At 36.9% G+C, this 17,500-nt stretch overlaps 1 protein-coding gene across 1 annotated transcript in view; it reads right to left on the reverse strand.

The window, feature by feature from the left end:
- The window catches only part of LOC144964221 (atrial natriuretic peptide receptor 1-like), a 123,150-nt gene extending 115,126 nt beyond the window's left edge, over positions 1-8,024 (reverse strand). Inside the window, exon 1 of the mRNA XM_078898236.1 lies at positions 7,635-8,024. Within this exon, the coding sequence (XP_078754362.1) occupies positions 7,635-7,837 (203 nt within the window). The 5' untranslated portion in view covers positions 7,838-8,024. The remainder of the gene's footprint in view (positions 1-7,634) is intronic.
- Positions 8,025-17,500: the final 9,476 nt, after the last annotated feature.

Consider the following 17,500-nt stretch of genomic DNA (forward strand, 5'->3'; position numbering starts at 1 on the left):
TGCTGCGAAATCGAAAGAGAATACAAACCCAACCCCCAACAAGCTCACCAAAGAATAAAAGAACTATCAGGGAAAAGGAAAAGCAAAGCAGCAGGAAGTTGTATCCAAAACAAACAAGGGGAACTGCTATTTGAAGAACAACATATAGAAAGCCGATGGGTAGAATACATAGGCGAACTGTACAATGATCCAAATAGAAATGAACCACCACTGAAATTCAAAGAACCATTAAGCGGACCAAACATCACCAAAAGTGAAATTGAACATGCCATGGAACGAATGATGGATGGTAAAGCAACAGGCCCTGATGAAATATCTGTAGAGGTATTAAAAAGCCTAGGAGATCTAGCAATTGATGAACTTCACATATTATTCAACAATATATACAATACTGGGAAAATTCCAGAAGATCTCTGTAACTCTATTTTCATAGCAATACCAAAGAAAGCAGGTGCAGTCAGATGCGAAAATTTTAGAACTATAAGTTTAATAAGTCACATCAACAAAATACTGTTGCGTATAATTATCAACAGGCTAAGGAATAAGATTAACCCCGAAATCGCAGAAGAACAATATGGATTCCAACCTGACAGAGGGACAAGGAACGCAATATACCTCCTCCGTGTTTTAAGTGAAAGAGCTATACAGGTTCAGACCCCACTATACCTCTGTTTTGTCGACTACAAAAAAGCTTTTGATAGAGTACGCCACGAAGAAATACTAAAACAACTGCACTCCATTGGCGCTGATGAGAAAGACCTCAGACTCATGCAAACATTATACTACACCCAGCAAGCATCTATCAAAATCGGAAACTCTACAGGAAATTCCATTCCTATTAAGAAAGGAGTCCGTCAAGGGTGTGTTGCCTCACCAGATCTGTTTAATCTATACCAAGAAACAATCATGAGGGGCATAAATAATATGGAGGGAATAAAAGTAGGAGGTCACAACATAAATAATATAAGATACGCAGATGATTCGGTACTCATTGCAACATCAGAAATCCAACTTCAAAAGATTGTTGACAAAGTGGTAGTAGATAGTGAAGCCAAGGGAATGGAAGTGAATATCACCAAAACAGAATGCATGGTAATACAGAAAAACCCCGAAAACAACAACACCTGCAATATAACGATTCACGGCGAGCAGCTTACCAACGTAGAAAGTTTTAAATACCTAGGTTCAATAGTGACAACAGATGGAAGATGTAACCGAGACATACGAGCAAGAATAACTCAAGCCAAACAGGCCTTCATGGACCTGGGAAACATTTTGAAAAACAAACAGATGTCGTTCGGGATTAGATTCCGAGTCTTGAAGTGCTACGTGTGGCCAATCTTGTTCTACGGATGCGAAAGCTGGACTACAAATGCAGAAACACAAAAGAACATTGAAGCTTTTGAAATGTGGTGCTTGAGAAGGATGCAGAGAATATCGTATACCGCACACAAAACGAACGAAGAAGTGCTAAAACAAACATACCAACAAAGGAAACTAATGCCCTTAATAGTGGATCGACAACTATCCTTTTTCGGACACATAGTAAGGAAAGATAAGAATGAATACCTGGCAAGTTGTGGAAAAATACCTGATAAAAGCGCCCGGGGGAGACAAAGAAAAACACTCATAGACCAACTGAAGGGCTTCACCAACCTAACAATCCAAGAGCTGTTTGAAAAAGCAAGAGACAGGGAGGAATGGAGAGAGATAATTCATGCAGTATCCGAAGCCTGGACCAGGCATGGAACCTAGAAGAAGAATATTGTCAGTGAAAAACAGACATTTGAAGAAGATTCAATTGTAATATTCTAGCCTTAGATGTGAACTATTATAATGACTAAATTATACAGACCAGTCACCGGTGAAGCACTTTCTTAAGTGGTTTTGAATACTTTCTCTCTCTCTCTCTCTCTCTCTCTCTCTCTCTCTCTCTCTCTCTCTGTGTGTGTGTGTGTGTGTGTGTGTGTGTTATTTTTTTTCAAATTAAATTTTGTTTTGAAAAAGGGAGGACGGGGGTGTGAAGTTAGTGTGAAGAGAATGCCTCTTATGGTCGTACAAGAAATCAGCTTTGGTTCTTAATTTAAAACAATTCGTCCATAACTTGTCCGTGATAGCATCATTTTGCACTGGAATTTCGTCTTTAACAGTAACAAAGCTTCGGAAGACACCTGAAAAAGAACTCGTGTGTCAGAGACTTGATAGTCAGGGACGAAGTCTGACTCCATGAATAGCTTACTTTCCGTAGTCTCGGACTTCCCAAAGTCTTAGACTTTGCTATAGTCTGAGACTACCATAGTCCCGCTCCATGAATCAGACCCATGAAAAGGAACTCGTGTGACTTTATCCACATAGAATATCCATATCAACATGAAAAAGTCATTTCAAAATGTTGCAATTTAAGTTACGTTGTGAGGCTATGGGGTCTAGTGGTATGACACTAGCCTTCGAATTGGAAGGTCCAGGGTTCGAGTCAGGCTCTGAGCAGTGCATATTGGAGTGCTTGGAAAAGACTCGTTACTCACAATCTCTCATTGTAACTAGGTGTAAAACGAATACCTGAACATAACAGCGTTGCATTCGTTCGAAAAAAAAAGTGTAATAATACAGGCGTCAAGCCTCGTCCTCCATTTTAAGTGTTATTGTTTCTTAGGAATCCCATGTAAAGCGGTTTGAGCACTTTTATTTTACTTTTGCTCTATATAAATGCCCAAGTTTAAAAAAAAACGTCCTTGGTTGTAAATTTTTCCATGGAACTCTTTTATTATTACCTTTGTCATAAACAGAATATAGCATTCCCTCTTATTTACAGTTCTGTGTAAATGCATTGTTCTATAATTTGTGTTTTAAAATAAATTGAGCTTTATATGGCGCAATATCCACTAAATGTGCTCAAAGCGCTTTACAAGAGGTCCCTGGTCAACCACAGAGTACTGGTCAACAGCAACATTTAACATGTAGGACGAGACATGCCGCCTGTTAGGCGATATTATAATTTTTCGGACAAAGACGCCGCTATTATCGGCCAGGTACTCATTTTACACATGAGTACGGTGAGAGAATGTGAGTAAAGAGCCTTTTCCAAGGACTCAACTATGCGCCGAGCGTGTGTTACCAACCAACCTTGGTACAAACATTGGTTTTGTATTAATCATTACGTCAGAGAAAGAAAAATATTAGGAAAAAAATATCCATTAATATGCAACGTATTGAAGATTGCAGCATGGAAATGTACCAGCAATATCACAATATACGATTCTTACACTCTTGCTTTTTGGAATTCCAGACGTTTTTCCAACCGATGCACGAGCTTGCGAGTGCGCGTTGGGAATAAAGTTCGAATTCCAAAACGTAAGAGTGTAAGAAATCTTTTATTCTACCCCTCAATCGATTCCTATTTCGTCATCTTTGAGTAAAAGACATTTTCAAAAATATTTAAATAAAATCTCTTTTTTCAAAAATCTAATTTTAGTTAAATTTAACGTTTGATAATCTCACGTCACAAATTATAATTGTAAACTTGATATCATTACTCGTTACTATTTAGGGAGAGGGATGGAATAATGATAATAATTGATTTAAAAAGTGCGTGGCAAAAACAAAATCGTATCTATACCAAATTTGAGCGTCTCATTAAAATAATTTGAAAAAGAGCAGGTTTGTCTTCGCATCCTTTCCTTTTTTTTTTCTTTTTGGCAAGATGGAGTCACCTAAACTATGAATACCTGGAGTACAAGTACGTTTTCAGGGAGAAAAAAAAATCCCAGTGAAGGTTATATTTTATTCCTGAGCCTCCAGTCCACCAAGAAGTGATTGGGTAGATGGGTCTGTTAGACTTGGTGGAAAGTACTTTGCGATAGATTAGCGCTAGCGTCCAATCCAAAGGATAGCAAACAATTGCTATTGTCACGCTATAGAAACCGGAATAAACTCCGGCTCCATGGAGCACATTGTCCCGAAGGTCTACTTTACCTTTTAGACGTTTTCGGACCATAATGGAAATAGGCGTTATGTCAGGGGACAAAAATAATATAATGTGAGAAACGAAATCAATAAAGTTTTTATCTCAGTAATGAGTATTCGTACGCATCCGGTGTCCGCAGTGACAGGGTATTGGCGAATGGTGTAACAACGGCCATAATCATAACCCGGCCAGGGGTCATATATTCATCTCATGCTTGCCCGTAAATGAGGCGTTACAAAGTGTCTAACATGTGTGTGGGACTAAGATGACAGAGGGGAAATAATTTAAGAGGAATAAGCTGAGTGGAATTGGAGGAATAGTACAGATTAATGCGATGGAGTAGGATGGGGGGGGGGGTAGGGGGGAGGGGGATAGCTCAGTTGTTAAAGCACGGGCCTCATGCGCAAAGACCCCTTTGTCCACCCAACAGTGATTTGGTAGCTAGGTCTTTTAGATCTAGCGGACATTTCTTTGCATTAGTGTAGTGGCCTATCCAAAGCAAGCAAGCAATTGCTATTGTCAGTTTCACGCTATAGAAACCGGGATAAACTCCAGCTCCATAGGCCAAATGACTCTGAAAAGGATCACATTTTCGATCTCTTTTACGAGGCGGTGGGGGGGGGGGGGTGGGGGAAGGGTATGATTCAAATATATTTTTTGTGAACCAAAAGATATATGGAGTGTAAATTATAGAGGCACGGTTAAACTTCGACCAAAATCTAACCTTCATTTAAATAAACTACTTGCAAGAAGAAAGATGATGTCAACAATAGCTCATGGTGGTAGAGGAGAACTATATTATATTGGACTGGGATGAGATAAAACAGGGGTGTAATAAGGAATAAAAAGGTAAAAAAAGCAACACACACCCTTGTTGCTAACAACTATTGATTGTCTTTTACCCCACGACTCCAATATCTTCAATATCTGCGGCTATGTGGTCAAGTGGTATGACACTCGCTTTCGGATCGGAAGGTCCTGGGTTCGAGCCTCGCGCTCGGCGCAAAGTTGAGTCCTTGGAAAAGGTTCTTTGCTCACATTCTCTCACCGTACTCAGGTGTAAAATGAGTACCTAGCCGTTAATAGCGTTGTCTTTGTCCGAAAAATTGTAATATCGCCTAACAGGCGTCATCTCCCGTCCTGCATGTTAAATGTTGCTGTTGACCAGGGACCCCTTGTAAAGCGCTTTGATTTGAGCACATTTAGTGGATATTGCGCTATATAAAGCTCAATTTAATTTGATTTAATTTAATTTAATCTTCAAGGCCTATATAAACTAAATTTTTTAAAAGATATTAAATAAGTCTTAAAGGATGACCAGAAACGGGTAATTTAAAGAAATGAAAATTATCAGGATTCTTAAACAAACAGAAAATGAAATATTGCTTAATTTATAGCTCAATTTGGGGGCTCCCGATAGTTGAGTTGATAGAATACTCGCTTCACACGTAAATGGCCAAGATCAATCCGAGACGAAGTCGAGCACCTGCCCACCCATCAGAAATTGGATATCTGGGTCCGTTTGATTTGGCGATAGACTAGCGTCCTATCCAAAGGGTAACAAGCAATTGCTATTGACCGCTTCACGCTAAAGAAAACGGGATAAACTCCGGCTTCATGGGCCTAATGGCTCCAAAGGACTACACTTTAGAGCTCAATTTATAGGAGTTTATGTGTGATCTTTGATAAAATTTGAAATCCTGTGTGTAAAGATTTATGTTTTAAGTTCATCATAAAAAAATTCTGTACAGATAGTATGCGCTTGGCTAAAAAGCTCACAACATTGCCATCCGGAAGTATGACGGACCAAGATACAAAACTGTATGTAACCTTAAATAGCCTGGTTAATACAGTTTAGAGAGAATTACTCATAAACGCGGATGGCAAAAGACAATAACAAAGACCAGAGTGACGTCGACTTCATTCTATCTATAGGTTTCATAAAATAATCTGCCTCGTGAGTTATAATGATAGACCCAGCACAAGTATCACTTTATATTCAGAGACAAGATGCCAAGACAATATTAAAAGCAATACTACACACTAAAGGAAAGCTTTCAAAGGCTGCGAAAGGTTTTGTAAAACGTGGGATCAGCATCTCGAGTGACCAACCATTAAGTGAATCCCCGCTCTATTGTTACACATCTTATATTATGCTATGAAACTACATCACCAGACAAACAAGGTAATTTTCACGTTGTTACAAACAACTTGATGAAGACTTAAGTAGAAACGTTTTAATAAAATGAAAGTGGATCATGCCATCATCATTATGATCATCATCATCATTATCATTATGATCATGATCATTATCACTATCATCATCATCATTATCATCATGATCATGATCATCATGATCATGATCATCATCATCACCATCAGTTTCCTGCTCTTTTCTCCTCTTCGTCTTCTTCTCATCCTCCTCCTCTTCCTCCTCCTGCTCCTCATCATCATGATCATCATCATCATCATCATCATCATCATCATCATCATCATCATCGTCATCATCATCAATATTATCTTCGTCGTCGCTGTTATCGTTTTCCTTGTCATCATCATCTTCATCATCATCATCATCATCATCATCATCATCATCAACAACAACAACAAAATTATTTCCACGATGCATTCTCCATTACTTAGCTCTGCTCAAAAATGAAACCATTCTTTACATTAAATAAATTGAAACCCAGGCCAACTTATCTAATGATCCTTTAAATTCGTAACAATTAGATTAGTTTGATTTAATTTCAGCGTGTTAGTAGTTGTTGGGGCAACGGAATGCTTTCTTTGTTTCATGCCACCACAAGCGATTATGTTGCGGTTTCTATATAATCGCTATTTATTTCCTCCTATTTTAACCAGGAGTCATTGATCTATATTTATATGTATGTTTGTATCGTTTTGTGTAAAAATTGATAACGCGGAATAAACTGAATGTATCTAGATAATATTTTTACACAGATCAACAACTTTAAATCCTCCGTCAGGCCAAGCATTCACTGAAACATGAAAATCATTTCTTAAAATATTATATATTCTTGGTTTTGATTATGATTATCAATATGCTATCTTCGTCTAAAGTTGCACAGTAAAGAATCTTTCATTTATTATGATGTGTTTGACTCAAGGGGTGCGGACAAGAATCTTGGTGAATCTTGCCTATTGGTAAAAAACCTCTATTTTAAGTAGCTATATTTCTGAATAATTAATTTTGCCCACCAATAAAAAATAATAATCTTAGAATCGAGTGAGAGAGGTTGCAGAGTGGATAAAGCATTGCATTTCCATGTTTCCGAGGTTTATAGGTCGGAAGTGTCATTGGGGAGTTTCTTCAGTCTCCCATATTTTCTAAAAAGTATTCCTTTAACTTGTTCATGTTGGTTGACTAATCGTTAATCTGCATTCCGAGTTTAGTTCTGATACCGTTCTTAGGATATTAATAGACACAAGTAAGGAAAAATGGCCTCTTATTTCACAGGGTATAATTCAACTCTGTACAATATGAACACTTTAATTAATATGACTTGATGGGAGAATAAATATACATTTGTAAATAACTTTTCTATTCAAAAGTCAGCTATTATAAAGTGTATATAGTTTCATTCACTTTCTTTCTTTCTTTTTTTTTTTTAAAGCATGAAGGAAATGTTCTAATAAACATACTCACGTGATATTGTGTCCGACCATTAGACCATGTCGTTGCTGAGCGTCCTCAACAGCCATTGACGCTGCTGCGGCATTGTTTTCCCAGCCCAGTCTTGGGTGGGAGAAAGGCATCACTAGCCCAATCCGGATATCGAGAGCAAAGGTCACATGCTGCTGTGACCATAATGAGATCACAAGTATGGCGACAAGGTCAAGGACGATCATCGAAGAAATTTTGTGAATGGGATCAGAGTATGAGTTTCCAAGGAGAATGTTTAACTGATCAAATGCAAGAATCGTTTTCTGGCATTGTAGAAGTTTTACATAATGTTTATGTCTTAAAATATTTCAATTGCAATGTTTGCTTAACGAGTAATAATTGTTTATTCTTGATTGTTTTCTGACACAAAGTCTGTAAACGACAGGATGTGGAATTGGAAGGTGAGATATGATTATAATACATCGAACGACAAAAATAAGCCTGATGGGTAGATAGATAGATGGGTAGATAGATAGATGGATATATAGATAGAGAAAGAGGCACACAGAGAGCGAGAGAGAGAGAGAGAGAGAGAGAGAGAGAGAGAGAGAGAGAGAGAGAGAGAGAGAGGGCTGGGAGGGGGGGGGGGAGGTTAATGTTTGGCGATGTAACCATAGAGAGGGAATGTGTCTAAATATGGTGAAAATAGTAAGAAAAGAAACCGTGAGGTGTCAAGTAAGAATAAATCATTGGAGAGAAAGCAGGGACCAATGGCGCCTGTTGTCAAAATGATCACGTGCTTACCCATCCGTATGACCTCCAAAATTAAAGTTCTATGATTGAAAAAGAAACTGTGTAATTGTCTTTCGCGAGGACCAATAATTCAAATAATTCAGGAAAATAAATTCTAGTTGAATAAATTCAATGCGCCTATCTGTTTAATAACATCAAAAGCATTGATACATATAAAATTCGAAATGAAAAGACAACAGTTATTATATAGAATAACAAAAACACAGGCACGAGAAATGGTGAAGCTTAGCTGTTCCAGTTTCGTGTTGAATCCAAGAGAATTCATGCGAACCAGATTGTTCAAATTGGTTAGTAATGCGCCTCAAGAGTGTCTTCGAAGTCAGCAAATATCCATCAAGACAGTCTCCCGGTTTTCCAATTTCTCTAAAATAACAAATGCCACAATATGATCACTTCATGACATACCACAGATTACGATTCGTGCAAGGAATGTACCTTTGAAAGTCTAAGCCTCATCTGGAAAACAAAATACTTTGTCCCTTGTGATACAATATTGGCCTTTTGATTAGTTGAAAAAGTAAAAACGGCACTGGACTATTGCATTGCATCCCTTAAATTGCGGTCTTTACGATTTGTCATTATTGGCATTTCTGAGAAAGCCTGACGTAATTCTTTAATTCTCGTTATCAAACTAAATGCTAATCATGTTAGCTGGATAAGACTTTAAAATGAAATTAGCAAGACCATTATAAATCAAGGGATTGTTGAAATTATCATATAATAAATAAAAAATAAAAATAAAATTCCCTTTCTTTGTCCCATAGGGGAAATGTGTCCATAGGTGCAGCGGCGAGTGATCGAACTCGGTAACTTTCGAGTACGAAGCAAAGACGGTAATTGTTATTGAGTACAAATTGACATCAAACGCTGAAAAAAAAAGAATGTCTCTCAGATTTGGTTCTCTCAGGTGGTAGGCATTTTTATAGAAGGAGCGAAATTAACCTCACCTCTCGCTTTTTCTTATTGTTTTTAGAAGCAGTTTTAATGTTAAGTTCCCACTTACATCAATCAGACTATAAACATTCAAAGCAATCTGTTGGTGTCGGTACGTCATATCCGGCTGACGGATGTTGTAATCATTTTACCCTAACGCATTGCACCAATAATCCAATAAAGTGTATAGTGATCGAACGGGGCGGTGTTTGATCTTGATGTGGAAATATTCGCAATCCTTAATCTCTCATTGGTTTGGAGACATTATTAAGCCAATACTAGCAAAATGACATTCGCTTATTTAAGGATACAATATCATCTGCAAAATCGAATGTTGATTCCAGTTACGCGTATCAATTTTGGTCTTGCAATTTTGTTCTGTTTCAAGCTAAAAAAGATGTTCTACGATAAATTAATATTGTGAAGTAATAATCCATTGAAATTTACCATAATATGATTATATTCTTCGAGTTTCTATAATAACTGACCACAACTTTGAGTGAACGCGTGTAGAGGCGATTCTAACAGTCTAACAATATAATTAAACAAAGTCGTAAAACATTAACAAATACAAGAGAACAGTATACGTTCAGAATAAATAATCTATTTAGACTTTAAATTTTCCAAAAGGAAATTGGGTTTTAAAAAGTTATAAGTAGATATCTATGAATGAAAAAAGTATCATAAAATGCATAATCTGAAAGCAATAGTACTAAAAGTAAATGTATAATTGTTTATTTGAACATACGAGCCTGCGTAGCCTCAAAATTATCGCAGTCTTCAAGGTGTATTCATAAATTTGTTTGGATTAATCTGGCAATTACATCAGTTTTACATTATTTAAGACCGTTACGCTATATTCAATAAATCATTTGAACACGACACTCAACTAAATGACTGAGTGGTAAGTGGTGATCAGAAGAGGATTAAGGAAAAGAGATGGTTTAAGCTATTTCATTCTCATGAAACACAAAGAAATAATTCTCATTCTTACATGAAAATAATCGTTCCACCGAGACACATGAAGTAAGTGGCAGTTGAAATAGATAACGTAAGCAGTGGTTTTAAACGTGAGCTTGGAATATGTTATAATAAGTTTTAATAACTGGATCAATTAGGTTCGCTGGCAAAGCAATTGAGATAGAAGAAATGGACAATTTATGCTGACATAACAGCTAAATTAACTGCCAGACTAGAATTGTGACTGGCAAACTGATTGATGCGTTAGCCGGTAATTGTCATTATGACATCTATACAATGAAATGGCATCAACAAGTTAGCCGATTTCCAGAGGCGAATTGCATCCATTAGAAATCTTATTAACCAATGAAAACCAGAAATGGTTATAAATTAGAGTTAATTTTTTTATCACTAATGATCAAAATAAAGGGTAGCAAAATATATAAATTTTTATTCCAGATAAATATAATATCTCGTTTATAACCGCCACATGATCAAGCAAATTTAGCGTCTCGGTATAGTTTATAGACTTTGAAATCTTGAACCATTTCTCTCTATCTGATTCTCTAGAATCAAGCAATTAGAAATGGATAAGAAAAAACCCCTTTAAACTGTACAGTTTTTATAACCATAATATTATGATTTGGTAATCACACAAACGAATATCGAGAATTCTATTGACCCAAAGGTGAAACAACCGAGTTTACCTAGAGTTTATTCGAGGCCAATTGGATTCAATAGGCTGATGTCACGTCGCCCAGCAACGGCGGCCATCGTGGTCTAAACAAAGAAAATCGGTACTTTTTATTCTCCATGCTGGCTAGAACTTTTCATAATGTGTCTTTTGATCAGAATTTGTAAAAGTCAAAACATGATCAGATTTATAATGTTTTTTTCCCCTCTGGATACGCTTTTATGCTCGTCGGAGAAATATTTCAAAAGGGCGTCCGCCATCGTTCCGATAGTTTAGAGCCAGTTACTAAGTTACTATGCGTCATTACGAGTGAAGTGACGTTACGATTGTTGAAGCTTATAAATTAGGTCCCGATTAATTAAAGAACATGAAATATTGACATTTGAATAGGCTAGTAATTTTAAAAAGAGTCATTTTTTTAGTCCTTAGGAAAACTATCATGCACAGAATTATTTATCAATACACATCTGATGAATACGCAATGAATTCACCCTCTGTCAGTTGTGATACCATCGGTAGGTACCGATTTTAACTGTACTTTCCTCAATCTTGTATTAATTTTCAGCACTGCGTGCAACGATGTGAAACGATTTACGATATTGGTTGATAGAAATTATAGTAATTAGAGTTTTAGAAGTTGCCATAAGATTTATGTTTAAGGGCAATTGATAGGATTTAAAAAAATATCGCTTTGATAAATATGCAACAAAATAAATGATTAAAAGTAATAACATGTAATTAAATTATTGAAATGTAATCAATTTTGTAAATTCTTAATTGATATTTTAGAATTATGAATGGCACTCATTAGTTGCAAGTACCTTTCTTCTCAATTTATTTTTTCAAAGGGAGCTAATTTTAGTTTTGTAAATCGTCAACATTATTGAAAAGCTTGAAATTAGTTTCTTTCAATTTCATATCATCCATCTGATGATCACTTGTATGTCAGAGAACCTAACATATAGATATGATTATTACCTTGTTTTAAGTGGATGCTAATTTATTATAGTTTACCAGGTAGTTCCTCAAAAGTTCAAGGGTCAGAATTACTTTCTGTACCTACGTCAGCAATCGGTCTGTTTGTTTTCTTACTACATCATTAATCTGCCAGACATCACTTCGAGTATCACATCATCAATAGGTTTATAATAGTTTGCATACCGCATCATTGGTCGGTCAAATGTCCCTTTTAATCTGACCAGTATCTTTATAGGAACAATGAAGAAAGGGTGAGTTTTTTAACGCGATATCGGGAATTATATTGATCCAAGGCCAATAAGATCACAGGGGTCAATAAATTACAGACTTTGGTTAAAACCGTATTTTAACGCCTTATTCTCATATCAAAGAAAATATAAGAATACAGCATGTTAAAATTGAATGAAACATGACACCATAAATCAATTGTTTCCGTATTACATCATCAACCGGTCAAATGTTACTAGCTATCTCTGACAAGTATCTTAAAATGGATAAAGTAGAAATGGGGTGTTATAATTATCTAAACCAAATAATGCTTACACAACTTGAATTTTGTCTTATTATTGCTTATACTACGTTAATCACAAGACATTTTTGCCCATCCATTATTCATTTTCAATGCATCTAATGATCTTTTTAAGATGCGAGCAAAAGCAGTTGTGGAGCTATCATTGTGTTAAAATAAGTCTCAACATCATTTTATTATTCGCTAAGCACTGTCGTTTTCCTTTATTTTCTTGTTATATGTTATAAAGTTCATTTTTCGGAACATGGATCATAGAATTTGAAAACATTGTCTAATAAAGCACAACTGATTTGAAAGCATCATACCAAAAGCATAAAAGCTGTCATATCAAACCAATAATATGATAACACGACCTCGACTATGCTCCGTAACAGTGGTTATGTCTATTCAATAATAGATGAGCTCCCAATCACTATCAGTTTCCGTCTCATCGATTCAACATATAACGTCTCTCACATTATGTATAATATGGCTTTTGGTTTAGATAATCACGATTCAATTCCGAATCTGTTTCTTCAAATACCATTTAATTTAACGTTTATACATTGCGATTCACTACTTCTAAAGCAATGATATCATCATGAGTGAATAGTCAAAGGTATGTTGTTATATAAGACAGGGCCATTGATTCATCAAATGAAACCATCGTCAGTAAAATCGGTAACATCTTGCCTTGATAAAGATAAAAGTAACTAAAATGAACTTCAATACTGCCAAGGTTGTTATCTATATAAACGTTTAGAAAAAAAAATGCTGAGAGGGATGACTTTGATCTACAAGTCAAAACATCGCAAATGAAAAGGATTTCAATTCTAAAACTTATTTAATATTGATAAATTCAATTTGGACTCTGTTTACTATTTATCTACTATAAGATGAGTTTTTCTCACAATATTTTGATTTGTAATTGCTTTTTTATTCTATTGAAAGCATTATGATATTAAAAATGATATCAAAAGTTGACTGATATTTATGTAGCGGATGGCCATACGCTTCAACAGTCATAACGTAACTTCCCTCGTAATGACGCATGGTAACTTAGTAACTGGCTCTAAACTATCGGAACAATGGCGGACGACGTAATGAAATATTTCTCCGACGAGCATAAAAACGTATCTAGGGGGGAAAAAAAAACATTATAAATCTGATCATGTTTTGACTTTTACACATTCTGATCACAGACCAGAAAAGTTCTAGCCAGCATGAAGAATAACAATTACCGATTTTTTTTTTTTGTTTAGAACCACGATGGCCGCCCTTGCTGGGCGACGTGACATCAGACTATTGGATGGTATTGACTGTGTCATTTTGAACCCCGGGTTAGTGAGTAGTGCACATAAATCTCGTGAAAAGTAAACCCCGGGTCAAGCCTGTGGGGAGTTAGGTGATTGTAATCACAACGTAATTCACTATGTATAATACTGTTATTGTAAACCATCCATTTATTCACTCGTCCCAGACCATTCGTTTTATTGTATACCGTAAATAAAGAAGGAAAATCCCAAAGTATGGTACTGTAACCGGCGAAAAAAAATCGGGCAGGGGGGGGGGGGGTGAGGGGGTTGTTGACCACTTGCCATTTTTTCTTAATTTCTCTCTGCAGTTAACTCTGGCTTTAGTTTTCTCGAGAAGAAAATTTTAATGAATTCGTTTACTTTGCCATGTTTTTTTTTCATTGGGCTTTTTGATTCATGGTTTGTTAACAATTGCTTTCTTATGGTCTGCGCCGGTTCACGTCAAAAGTGATAGGACCTATATCGAAAACAAGGTTACTAGAAGATAGATGAACTGGACAAGTACTAATGAAAACTCCCGGAAAAACTTGGGAGAGTCATTCTTATAGGGTAAAAGTGAAAACTAGGAAAAGTGCTCGGGAAGATCAAAGCCGACAGAAACTGCACAACAATATTATTATAACAGCACAGATAGTTAATGATTGAAACCCCACACGAGAGCCAGGCATAAAAGCGGAAAGCGAACTTTCAGGTTCACGTAAAACCTCTTGGGAGCGCCGCAGGACAAAAATACGGAATGATAAATTTTAAAAAAAGCAAAACAAAACAGCCACTATACTTAATACTATACTGCACATAATAACATTTTACCTAAATCAGACATTGCTACGAATAGGGAATGAGATTAGCGGAAGAGTAGCGTCCCTTGATTGGACGTCACCCATAGTCTGTGACGTCACCGGCGTAAAAGTTAGAGAGAGAACGTCATGTTGGTTGTGCGCATGCGTCTCTCGTCCTCGAAGCAACATGACGTTCTCTCTCTAATAACTTGTCCTCCGGTGACGTCACAGATTATGGGTGACGTCCAATCAAGGGACGCTACTCTTCCGCTAATCTCATTCCCTATAGTCATATATCATCTGGCTAATTTTATTGAAGCATCTTAACAACTGGATGGAAAATGGTCACATGTGCGGCTTTGTGGACCTGTGGTTTGTCACTCGTCTTCGGACCAGTAGGCCCCCGGCTCGGGTCCGGGTTTGGCACCAATAAACGTCAGTGCTTTAATAAAGATCTGAAAACGTGTTATGAAACAGGGCCAAACAAAGCAAGAGAGAAAAATAACACCCCACAAAGTCAGTCTTCCTCGAACGCGGATTGAACCTCAGATTGTTTGAAATCTTTCCACCATAAAATCTAGATAATAAAGAACTTAATATTCGACATTTTTGACGTTAAATAAAGGGCTAACTTGTGATTTCAAAAAGTGACGGAGAAGATTAACTGGCAATGACTTTCACATTTTCTTATCTACCATAAACCTTAAAGTTAAGCAAAATAAAATTGTGTCACAAATAATTGAAAGGAATATCAAATCCGCCAATATCTGGTCATTTTTTTTTTGACCAAGTTAACGTCGATTATCTAAGGTAATGTAGTTGTATTACAAAAGAGACTTGATACTTTTATTTTTCGGACAATCAGTTAGAGAATGTATATCCTATTGGGTTTTTAAGTATCCCAAGCTGGTTTCTGTCAATCTAAGATGACGTCCAACAATAAAACGCTTTAAAAAGACTTTGCCACCCAACTTTCATTTGTAATAATATATCTATATCGTCTCAGATCGCTCCCCAATTTATAAAAAGTCTCAAACCTGAGAGTTCTAATAGGCCTTATTAGACCTGCTTTGTTCATATCAACTCCCCCACCAACCCCCCCCCCCCCCCCCACCACCCCCGCCCAAAGTTTCAGTCACTTTTAATATGACAATGAGTTTGATGCAAAATGATCTAGATATGGCGAAGAGTACTTTTTTTCAGATCCCTATACACATGGACGGTATGATTTTAGCCTTGTAGGCAGGAGACCACGGGTTAGAGCGTAGCCATCGTTAACTTATAACCTGACCCTGACCAAAACATGACGTCAAAATGCCAGTCTTTGACCACAAAAGAAATCAAATCGTGAGTTGTATTCAATAGTTCAACCAATGGGACCACTTGTTTCCATGAGCACTACTAACGACAACTCACTAGGCGGTGCGAAAACCAAAGAATGACGTCAAAATGCCAGTCTTTTTGGGTTTCAGTGTCAGGCTATAACTTATCGATGGCTACGGTTAGAGCCCCACCAACCACGCTGTGTGTCAGCGGCCCTCAGTAAGTCACTTCTCTATTGGTCCGTAAGGGTCACTGTTATTAAAGCGACCCATAGCCAAGCTTTGTAAACTCAGAGAATAACATTGCTTACTTATAAAATGACGTCAAAGTACACGGCGACGACCCCTAAATGAAATTGACCAGTCAGGTCAGTTGCAGTCAACCGTTCAACCAATGGGATCGCGTGTTTCCTTGAGCACCACTAACGAAACTCGTTTTTTTTTACGCTATTTTGTTGTTTGTGTCCCCTTTCATTGTGACGTATTGCTTATACATAGTATGCGTTTGGCCAAGGAGTTCACAACATTGCCATCCGGAAGTATAACGGACCAACACACAAACTCTGTGTAACCATGAACTTTTATAGTCTTGTTAATACAGTTTAGTGAGAACAACTCACAAACGCGGATGGCAAAAACAATAACAAAGGCATGAGTGACGTCATCTTCGAACTATCTATATAAGTATAGATAGAATGCGCTTGGCCAAGGAGTTCACAACATTGCCATCCTGAAGTATAACGGACCAACACACAAACTCTGTGTAACCATGAACTTTTATAGTCTGGTTAATACAGTTTAGTGAGAACAACTCACAAACGCGGATGGCAAAAACAATAACAAAGGCATGAGTGACGTCATCTTCGAACTATCTATATAAGTATAGATAGAATGCGCTTGGCCAAGGAGTTCACAACATTGCCATCCTGAAGTATAACGGACCAACACACAAACTCTGTGTAACCATGAACTTTTATAGTCTGGTTAATACAGTTTAGTGAGAACAACTCACAAATGCGGATGGCAAAAACAATAACAAAGGCCTGAGTGACGTCATCTGCATACTATCTATAGATAATACTAAACGTTAACAAAGGCTACGGTTCGTGGTCCATAAACCATGCCGTGCATTCCTGCACATGTCACCTTTGCCGGTAGCTTTGCGCGACTATGTGCTCTTGTTAAAATTAAAATTGAGCTTTTATATAGCGCAATATTCACTAAACGTGCTCAAAGCATTTTACAAGGGGTCCCTGGCCAACAGCAACATTTAACATATATTACGTGACATGACGCCTGTCAAGCGATATTACAATATTTCGGACAGAGACAACGCTGCTAACGTTAAATGTTGCTGTTGACCATGGACTCCTTGTAAAGCTCTATGAGCACATTTTGTGGATATTGCACTATATAAATGCTCAATTTTTTAAAAATTACTTTCTTAGGGGGAACTTTTTATACACCGACCCAGACTGTCTATCACCTTAAACAATTCTTCATGAGGCCTTTACATGAGCCTGTACAATCAAATAGAAACAAGATAAATGAAAACAACAAATGTAAACCTCGATAAATAATTGTCACAGTCAGTTTTGCGCGGCA

This window comes from Berghia stephanieae, chromosome 2 (assembly GCF_034508935.2).
Source record: "Berghia stephanieae isolate SIO BIC M18660-M18661 chromosome 2, UCSD_Bste_1.3, whole genome shotgun sequence".
Lineage (NCBI taxonomy): Eukaryota > Metazoa > Mollusca > Gastropoda > Nudibranchia > Aeolidiidae > Berghia > Berghia stephanieae.